Consider the following 10,893-nt stretch of genomic DNA (forward strand, 5'->3'; position numbering starts at 1 on the left):
AAATCCTTCTTGAATGCAATTAAATAACAAATTTGAAGTATATTAGAATCAGAGTAGATGTTACCACTGTAACTCTGTCCTTCCAGAAAAATATTCTTGAATCTTACAATGTGTTACAGAGGTTACCAAGGGGGAACTTTCTTGAATTTTTATATCCATTTTGAAGTTGATTGCATTTTAACTGTCTGTAGCTCCAGCTCTTCCAAAGTATTTTAGCAATGTGGAGTGTTTTGCAGTTGCAGCAAATCAGAAGGCTGTTTGAAAGGAAAATAAACTGATTGCCTGATTTCTGTATAAGAAAAACAAGTATGCAAGCTTTGTATGTGTTCTGTGAAAGACAAAAGGGAGATCATTTTACAAACTTGCTTTCTTTCTGGTTTTGCTGTTATGGTTTTACTTTCTTTGGGATAAGGAAAGGCAGAGGAACACTTTCTTGATTCAACAGATCGATTTATTCAAGACAGGAGAGGAAGACAGCAGGAGAATAGATAATGAAATTAATGAAACCTGAAGATCAAAGCTTTTGGAGACCTCCTGTTGAACCAGAGGCATTTTAAAACATAGCTGGTGTAAAAGAAAAAAGAGGACTAAGAGTGGAATAGACTGATGCATGTTTAGACTTAGGCTAGAACAGCTGTAATAAACAGAAGTTACTATAGCACAGGAAAAGTATGATTGCATAAAAATTATTTGAGATTTTTGTGATAGATTTATTTACAAGCTGTATATTAAAGCATATGCAATCTGACTGTGCAGTATTCCTGGGTTAAAGCTAAAGCTGTGCAGACAGTTAGATAAACTGCTTTGATTTTTCAGAGCTGTCTGTTCAGCAGGTCTAAGCTGACCTTACATGTGTGCCTTAGCACAGGCATGGCTGGGAAGTGTGTGCTATTCTCATGGCCATTTGGGGTGACTGAGGTAAGAATGATTCCACTGGTGAGGACAGTATTACAGACAGCATCAGGGGCTGACCATGCCCAAACACAAGGCAGCACTCAAGGCCGCTGCCTGCAGTTTCACACCACGTGACATTACATGAAAAAGACAGAAGCGTAGCTGCTTCTGTCCATCCTACCAGCCTTCAGCTGTCATGGACAAATGACTGTAGGCCTAGATCACTAGGCATCTTAGTGTCTTGGATAACTGCAGAAAGACATGATTGGAAAATCAAGAAGCTGGTGCTCCGCAGCAGACCTGCAGAAAAACCTCAGCTGTGTATTCTCAGGTCAGAGTGCTGGGAAGCTGAAACTTGACTAACAGTAGAATTTTAGGTGTGGTGACAGAGAGAGACATGAGAAGAAAACACATCAGTGTGTTTCAGTTGATGAATATAATATTTTCTAAGTTACCTCTTGCAGATATGAAAATTTATTCTAAAAATTAACTTTCTTATATTTTTTCTAACTTGCCACTCCAGGCACGTGTTCCAGTGTCATTGCAAAGCCTTTTCTTTGTTTTGCTCAACTTTGGCTTGACCTAGTAAGTCACTCAGTGAATAATTCTGTAACTTTCAGGGCTGCTTCTAAAAGTTTATCTGCAAATCTTGTTATGCATGTAATGAATTTGAAAAAGATCTTAAGGGATTTGATAGAAGCACAGGCTTTAGTAACATTCTGCCCTGCAATTGTTATTGCAGATTCTGAACTCGCCTTGATGTACAATGACTCATCAGTACTGGAGAATCATCACTTGGCTGTGGGTTTCAAACTGCTGCAGGAAGAAAATTGTGACATTTTCCAGAATTTGACCAAAAAACAGAGACAATCATTGAGGAAAATGGTCATTGACATTGTGAGTTTTGAGATTTTGTCTTCCATAGAGCTAGGACATTGAATAATAAAGCACAGAAGTAATTTATGATAAATGACATGTCGTCAGGCCCATAAACATGAAGTGAAAGTTTGAAGTTTTGTTGTATCACCCAAATAGTGGGGTCTTTTAAGTTCCACTCACTTTCCATGCATTTCTGGAAGGCATACTATTGTGTTTAAAACTGGTTTTGTAATGACATGATGCCATTCTACCATTACAGGTAGAAATTTGCTACTGAATTAAAAATGAATTTGGTCTGATCAGTTCATTCCAAGCAATGCTGAACAATGATTTTTTCATATTCTTTAAAAAACTAATATGAGAACCTACTATTATGAATATATAGGAGTCTTACTTGTATCGTGTATTCAGACATAGGAGCTATGGGTTCCTTCCAAAAATGTTGATTTATATGTTCAATTATTTTTCATAAAAATCCAGTAGAATTATTTACATAGTGTCCATTTTTTGTTTGTTTTTTCTAGGTACTTGCAACAGATATGTCTAAGCATATGAATCTACTGGCTGATTTAAAAACTATGGTTGAAACGAAAAAAGTGACCAGTTCTGGTGTCCTGCTTCTTGATAACTATTCAGACAGGATTCAGGTAAGGAAATGCATCTGAAAATATTCACCTGTATTACATACTTAATAATATTGTCTTCCCCAGCATGGATTAGAGCTGTCTCTTTCACACCATGATTTGCTGCTTCCCTCTGCTTCCTCACTGGTCTAAATGACATGGTTTACGTGATTCTCTGGGAGACTAACAAAGTGCTAGGGTAGTTCAGGACTAAATGAGGCTTTGGCCTTCCCTTCAAATTATCAAAAAGTGATTCTCTTTCTCGCAAGGATTTTGTGACCTTTATAGCAGCAGAAGCAGCAGAAGCCAGGTAATTCATGGCTATTACTGCAAGTGAGAAAAGCACAAAAGCACGTAAGTTTTGGCTGTTTAGAATAAATTTTGCATTGTGTGTATCTTCAAGATTTTGTTCTACAGTCACCAGAAATGAAAATAAAATAGGAGCTGCTTTTCTTCAGTGCAATAACACCACAATGTATCCTAGGTTCTTCAGAATATGGTGCACTGTGCAGATCTGAGCAACCCTACCAAGCCGCTCCATCTCTACCGCCAATGGACAGATAGAATAATGGAGGAATTTTTCCGTCAGGGAGACCGGGAACGAGAGAGGGGAATGGAGATAAGTCCCATGTGTGATAAGCACAATGCATCTGTAGAAAAATCACAGGTAATTTATTTTATAAGGTAGTTAATCCTTTTAGAAGTAAAGGATGGTACATAGTCATGTTTTGAACAATTTCTGAATGTACTTTTTTTTTTCTTCCTCTTAGTTACTTAATTCAGCTCCTCAGTTGTAAGTGAGGCAAATTGAGACTTACTGTGACAACATAGTGCGTGGCAGTATGTTTGCTGAAGGGATTCCATCACTGTCCTGACCTGAAAAGCAGCATGCATGCCAAAAGAAATTATTGTACAGCTGATTGGGGTTTCCTTCAAAAACATAATTAAGTATAAAGCAGGTATTTAGCTCTCTAGATGCAGTGGAGTTGTTTGGAATGAGCAGTTCACTTGAAAACAAATTCTTTCCTGTGCCATTATCCAATATCCTGAATCAGACTTCTGAAAAGTAAAAGACCTTATCTGTTATATAAACTAGTATGTTTCCTTTCAGCCACCTCTAAGGGTAATGTATCTTGTGTATCTCCCTAGCATTATATTTCTCATATTTTGCATGACTTACTCAATTCTCTGTAAGTAATCATATCCTTGCATTATTTGAAACAGGTGGGTTTTATAGATTACATTGTTCATCCTTTGTGGGAGACATGGGCAGATCTTGTTCACCCAGATGCCCAGGATATCTTGGATACACTGGAGGACAATCGAGAATGGTACCAGAGCACAATCCCTAGAAGTCCCTCTCCTGCACCTGAAGAAAAGGAGGAGGGAAAGCAGGGTCAAGCTGAAAAATTCCAGTTTGAACTAACGCTGGAGGAAGACGGTGAGTCAGACACCGAAAAGGACAGTGGAAGTCAAGTAGAAGAAGACACCAGCTTCAGTGACTCCAAGACTCTTTGCACCCAGGATTCAGAATCCACTGAAATTCCTCTTGATGAGCAAGTAGGGGAAGAAGTGGAGGACGAGGAGCACCAAACAGCAGAGCCTTGTATGGTAGAAGAACATTCTCCTGACACATAACAATGAAAACACAGTCTCTTTCTCTCTTGTCTCTCTTGCTCACTCCCTTTCTTTTCCTCTTTCACTCTTTTTTTTTTTTTTTTTTTTTTTTTTTTTTTTTTTTTTTTTTTTTTTTTTTTTTTTTTTTGCAGGGGGCTGGTGCTGCAGGGTGCCTGGGATATTTTCAGTTTTTTTACGGATTTTTTATTTTTCTTTTTTTTTTTTTTTTTTAATGTAGGCAATGATTTCCAAAGTATATGTCACATACTACAACCATGGTCAGAACTTGGTGTTATCTGCCAGAATGATTGTTGATCAAAACTGAAGTTGATGATTCAGTTTGGCACTCAGGAATATTGTAAACAGAATTATCACCTCCATGCTGTCAGAAAGCAGGGGGAGAACATCCATAAATTGCATTTTAATAAGGTCTCTATTTGGCAGATTCCATTAAATAAAGCAAAATGCTTTCAGAGGAGTACCACCTGCCAAACGAATGTTGGTGTGCTTTGATGGTTTTTGAATTCATTGTATTGTATTGTAAGACATTGGATAATGTTTATCTGTGGAGGAAACAGAAAGAAAAAAACATTGAGGTTCCTACAAACAAATTCACAAAAATGATGTGACACAAATGGATTCTGTTACCAACATGAAGATAAGCTGTGAAAATTACATAATTTTCTAATTTCTAATCTTCTGAGACATGACTGAAAAAATGTGACCCAGTGGGTTGCAGTAACCTCTCCATTTTGTATAATATGTGAAAGAGAGATCTTTTTTAGAGCTCACTTTTATTAAATATACCAAGGTATTATATTTAAAAAAAAAACAACACTTTCATCTGCAACTATTTTTTTTTTCCAAAGAGTAACTTAGAAGTTTTCAGTACAAATCTGTACTACACTGGATAATACTTGTTGGGCTTTTTCTTTAATTTTTTTTTTTTTTTTTGGCACCTTAGAATGTCATGGTAATGTTAAGCTGTAAATGTCTATTATTTTATATATTAGTGAGTTCCATGAGTATTCTTTGTGTTACATAGAACTTTTTCAGTAGGATAGCTTTTTTTGTTTATTTTTTTTTTCAATGCAATTTTCCCAGATATGTTAGTGGACTTATATAGTGCTTTTGTCCTCATAGTAGCCTGATCCTGCCAACTCTGTCTTACTACAAGAAGTGGTCCTGGTGATACCACCTGGGACCACTAACATTAGGACTTACAGGACCAGAGCCTGTAAAAAGAGTAATGAATTGTCATAAGTACAAAAGCATCTCTTTTGCTATTCTAATCAATTTTGTTCCTCTGAAACATGGTTTTTCAGACTGCTTTTGTCTGGGAGCTATAGACTGCTACATCAGAACAGACTAATACAATGTATGAAATACTTGTTCTGGTGCAAAAAATCATTAGTGTAATATTTCCAGCTTATGACTCCTAGTAACTTTTAATCTGGGTAGCTATCTAGTTAAAGCATTTGCTAATCTGAGACTTGTACAACATAAAAATGATGACTAGTGTTATTTTTAAATGTCTGTTGCTAGAAGAGCCAGGCCAGTCTTGTCTTTTTATATTATTGTGTAAGCGAACAGTGCATCATCAGAGTTGTAGTTTTCTCCATATTATTTCAGTCTTAGATCATTTCATCCTTTATCCAGTTTGTGCTAAGGGAATCCTACCTTTCAGTTTGATTGGTACTGAAAGCTTTTGTAACTTGGAAAGCTAAAGGGAGGTAGGAATTCATCTTTGTCATTTTTCAGTCTTGATGTTTGGTCACATGGAGGAAGAGATTTTATTTCCTCCACTTTACTCCTCATTAGAATTGTAGTTTTGAGTGTAGAAGATGGAAAATAGTTGCCTAGGGATGCTAACAGACTCCTACATTATAAAACTCTGTCAAAATGACAATATCAAGATAATTTCTTAACAAAAGGTGATAGCAGCCACCATTATTTTCCCTTTGGATTTTTTTGTAGCAAATTTGCAGATATGAATGCAGGTACTTTTGAATTACCAGAGATCTAGAATAAAAACCTGATTTAAACTACTTGGCTAATAATTCAACTTTAAATAAATTTTGCATTCTTCTATATCCAGGTCATAATTTTCTTTACCATTAGCCCTTACAGGGCCTCAGCACAGAAGATGCAGAAGGAGTAAAAGAATGAAGATAACTCCTGGGGTTTTTTGTGTTTTGAATTTTTTTTTAATTCCTTTTTTGTTTCATTATTTCTTGCTGAACCTGATCCATCTAAAAGTCCTTTTAGCCCCCCAAGAGTGCCTGGAACCTCAGCAGTGGAAAAGCAATATAAATTCCAGAATAACCAGTAGGACCTGGAAGGTTTTGTTTCTGCACTAATTGAAGGTAAATAAACATAAAACCATATTGTGAGATACACACCTGTACATGTGGACAATCAAATCATAGAAAATGATACCATTTCTTAGAGTTGGGGATATAATGCACTGTACAATCTTTATTTTCCTCTTTTGCCAAAGTGTGTTTTAGCATTGTACACTGCTTTAAAACAATACAATTTACAAGTGGCTTTATGTGTTGTGAATATTTTTGCCATAAAAAATGCAGTGACAGGATATTGAGTGGGAGGAAAAAAGAAATATCACCTTGTTTATAACAGTACACTTTAGCTTGCAAGTTGCTGTACTCAGTAATGCTGTATTTAAATTCTTTAATTATTTTGTGTCATTAAAAAAGGATAATGAAAGAATATAGATAGAACAAATAGCATTCAGAAGTTTAAAACTTGAATGAAATGGATTTTATAGAAAGCTTTGACAGTTCTTTTCAAATGCGTTATTTATTTTTTGTGCCATGCATTTTTCTCACCAAATGACCTTACCTGTAATACAGTCTTGTTTGTCTCTGTTTACAACCATGTATTTATTGTAATGTACATACTGTAATGTTAATTGTAAATTATCAGTTCTTATTATAACATCATCCTTGTCAGGGTGGTGTTGCTGTATCTGGAAACTCTTGGTGAGAGAATGACTATTGTGTATACATATTCCTTGTACATTTCTTCTCCTGTAATATATTCAGTGTCACCATAGAGCTCGTTTATGGAAGATTCAAGAAAAGTATAAAATACATAAAGATATATCGATTTAAAAAGCTGCAGGTCTTTGGTCCCAGGGCTGTGCCTTAACTTTAAACAATATTTTCTTGTTTAGCTGCATTTGAAAGTAAGGTAGCCTTGGGGCTGGGGCTGGGCATTTCTACATATTTTTAGTTGCTAACCGATGGGGGATACTCTTACGAGCCAATATGTGTAATACTACAATAAATTTTCATTCTTGACCCTGCTGGAAGTTCAAGCTTTTGCAGACTTCTGGTAATGTAATTTTATTGTCTCTGAATATCTTTTTACAGCCTGTAATTGGGGATTATTGCAGCCATTTTTTGTTCCTAAAAAAGATAAATAATTGATGCTGCATTTCACTGCTGAAATGCACTGAAACAGCTTTGGAAAGCATCTCTAATAAACATTTGATTTTAATGCATATTGTGAAATGGAATGATCAGAATTAAGAGGGTGTAACTCATACACTTTTAAAATTGTCTGTAATGTCTCTTCTTTAGTAGCACAAATGATCACTGTATAAGCAGAATCCATAGTAGGATATACAACTTCAGCCTTGGAAATGCTTTCCAATATTAGTGTTACAAGTAGCCAAAGTTTATTTTATATAGGTGTAGCTAAAGCTTTGTGCAGATGTGTGTAGCATAGTGCACTAGCTCTCCAGAAGAGCAGTCAACTGTTAGATGTTTTAATAACACTACTATTAGGTTTGCAGGTTGGACTGAGCAACTCTTGCTGTTTGACTTGTCACATTGCTCCAGATAACTCAGAGCTGGTATCATTGAATTTGCCAGAGTGAGGTAAAAACCTCTTCTCCATTCCAGTGATGCCCAGCCCTTGTAACTTTCGACTTATTCACGAAAGGAGAGATTCTTTTCCAAGAAAACACAGAATCTCCTTTTTGACACAAACTGTAGATTTAGCAGCCCTGGCCCAAAGGAATTCGAATGCTTTTGTTTTATATGGTCTAAAAGGGACACTACAACAACAGAAATCCTGAACAATTTCTTGTTACTGTTTTAATTTGGTATTTTCTTTGGGGATGTCTTGAGAGTGGCAACTTGTGTGAACATTGCACATGGCTATTCTTTCACTGGTTTCTTAGCCTCTCTTACAGCCTATGGGTTAGTACTGTACATCAATACCTTCATATGAAATTTTATATGCAATGGAAATAAAAGCATGTGTTGATTCTGCCTAGTTACTGCATTTTAATATTTTTTTGAAAGTTAACTTTTTTACATGCATCCCATAGTTTTGACAGCTTAAAAGAAAACACGTTTGCAGAATAATTTGATTATCATATTTTGTCAGAATAGTGTTTCACATTAATAATGCAAAATAAATATGAGCAAATTAGAAAAGTCAATCAAATTTGGTATTTTTTAAGAAGCCTAATCCACAAAGGTGTGAGTTATAATAGAAAGGCATACAGTCTTGGTTTTCAGAAAATTTTACCACTGGCTTCACTGGCTTTAAAGAAACTTGGGGTCAAGGAGTTGTCTAGAGGAACAATATGCTGCCTTACCACAAAAAAACATAATCAAAACAAACCAAACAAACTAAAAACAAAAAAATAGTACCACAGTTAGACATTGTCACAATATCTGTTCCAAATAAATAATAAAAAGAAATTACTCTTAAAAATAAAATTAATAAATTATGGTGTTTTGTTGAGGAAGAAATATGGTCTTAATATGACAATGGAAATATGGTCTTAAAGTGGTTTTCAGACACATTTTAGGTGCCTGGCTTTCAGGATCAGTATGACATTTTGTGGAATTCTTTGCTTAACTGAAAATAGTTCATGGTTGAATTAAAGAAAAATAAACTTATGTTCATTTTTTTCTTTAAGTCTCTTAGGTCCTTCTTTGGGTTTAGGGATTTGTTTGCAAGGAGAATGAATTCTTAGGACTCCTTTTTCATTCACACCTTTGTGTCAGAAAATGTTGATAAATTCTGTGTGGGGAAGATGAAGGATGCTGCAGTGGGTGAATAAATTAGATTATGTCTGTCACTCCTGTCAGTCTCCTTCTTGCATGTTTCCAGCAACCCTAATAAGAAAATGGCTTGCATACATCATGGCTATTATTATAAGGAAGAAGGAGTCCCAAATTATTGTTGACAGTACTAAAACCTTTTCAGTAAGCAGATCAGGTACCACAGCCGTGCATAAACCTAAAGCTGGCAGCAGTAGCTCATGGCTTCCTTCCTACATCCTCTGGCATTACTTTGTCAGTCTCTGCCTGTGGAAATAATGAATCAGAATAGAGAAGTTTCGCGGAAAAACCAAAATGTATCCCCTGTTTCAGCGCAGACAGCTGCTGTTGTAACAGTTCAATGTATTTATGAACAAATGACTCTTCTATTTCCTAATGAGACAAATAGTCTGAATAGCTGCAGCTTTGTTTGCTTAATCTCTCTGCAATGTGGAAAATGAAAGTCACAGCTACTAGCACACGTAGTGTTTACTGGAATGATCAGTCCAATTTCTTTCTATCTGTGATTAATTTTGCTTAGGTTCTTCCAGGAAAAAGAAAATAGAAAAAAGTTCAAAGATGTTATAAAAGCCTTAGTTAGTTCAATTCAGTTTAGTCTGGAGAATAAAGAAAATCTCTAGCTTCCTCCTGTCAAATTGGTTGAGAAAGCTGCAAAAGGTAATAAAGCGGGATAGGAAGTCCAAACAGAAATCAGAGTGACAAATTGGGAGCACAACCTGAGCAGGGAGAAATAATCTCCGACTAAAATAATCTCATCTCATCAAAGACATCCCAAAGTTTGAATATGGACATAAGGAGAACTGAGTTTGAGTTTGATTTTTGTCTCAGTTCCTTGTGTACAAAGCTGGGGGTTTTTTGCCTTTTTGCAATGCTAATATTTTGAGTTCTTTGAAGTTACTGGTAAAAACTGTTTACTAGTTAAAATGTATATATAAAAATCTAAAAATTGTTCAATACAATGCAGTGTTAATCTCAGCTTTAAAGACTGAAAATGTGGGATGACTGTCTCAGATAAACAAGACCTTAGCGTGGGAGATATCACACCTGAGTAAACAGCCCTTAGTGAAAGCAAGAGGGAGAAGACACAGGATTCCAGATAGTGTTAATTAACTAGTGCTTATGAGCTGGGAAGACAGCAAATACTGACATCAGAAACTCATCGATCATGTTACCTCCAGTCCTACCCCCATCCTTCTCTAACATCCATTGAGTTCAGATGTCTACAATATCAGCATTTCTATTACACAGCAGAGACCATTTTTTGTTTATCTGAAGAAGTCTGGAAAACAAAATAGAGGTTTTGCAGCATGTACTAGTCAAACTACAGGGGCATACTTTGTACAAGTGTTGAACTTGGCTTTTAGCAAATGCCTGTAAGCCATCATTGCATGGGGCTCAGCAGAGACAATGTTAGCTTAAAATCCTCCGAATCTTCTGAGCCTCCAGAAAACTAATAGCCAAATCTCTTAAGAACTTAAATTAATTATTTTACCATGGGCTGTTTTTGTCAGGGGTAGAGTTAATTGTCTTCACAGGGACTGTGTTTTAGACTTGTCCTGAACACAGGGCTGACAACAGAGATATTTTTGTTGTTTCTGAGCAGGGCTCACACAGAGCCAAGGCCTTTTCTGCTTCTTATACTGCCGTGGTGGTGAGGGGACTGGGGGGACACAGCCAGGACAGGTGACCCCAGCTGAGCAAAGGGATATTCCAGACAGTGTGACATCATAAAGTGAAGGAAGAAGGAGGAAGAGGGGACATTTGGAGTACGGAGT

The 10,893-nt window shown here is 36.2% G+C and overlaps 1 protein-coding gene across 3 annotated transcripts in view; it reads left to right on the forward strand.

The window, feature by feature from the left end:
* LOC103821042 (cAMP-specific 3',5'-cyclic phosphodiesterase 4D) overlaps nucleotides 1–8,967 on the forward strand; it is a 359,702-nt gene extending 350,735 nt beyond the window's left edge. For all 3 annotated transcript variants that reach the window (XM_050986858.1, XM_050986861.1, XM_050986859.1), the window contains 4 exons: nucleotides 1,637–1,791; nucleotides 2,298–2,420; nucleotides 2,881–3,063; nucleotides 3,621–8,967. In XM_050986858.1, the coding sequence (XP_050842815.1) occupies nucleotides 1,637–1,791; nucleotides 2,298–2,420; nucleotides 2,881–3,063; nucleotides 3,621–4,034 (875 nt within the window). In that variant the 3' untranslated portion in view covers nucleotides 4,035–8,967. The remainder of the gene's footprint in view (nucleotides 1–1,636; nucleotides 1,792–2,297; nucleotides 2,421–2,880; nucleotides 3,064–3,620) is intronic.
* Nucleotides 8,968–10,893: the final 1,926 nt, after the last annotated feature.

This window comes from Serinus canaria, chromosome Z (assembly GCF_022539315.1).
Source record: "Serinus canaria isolate serCan28SL12 chromosome Z, serCan2020, whole genome shotgun sequence".
Lineage (NCBI taxonomy): Eukaryota > Metazoa > Chordata > Aves > Passeriformes > Fringillidae > Serinus > Serinus canaria.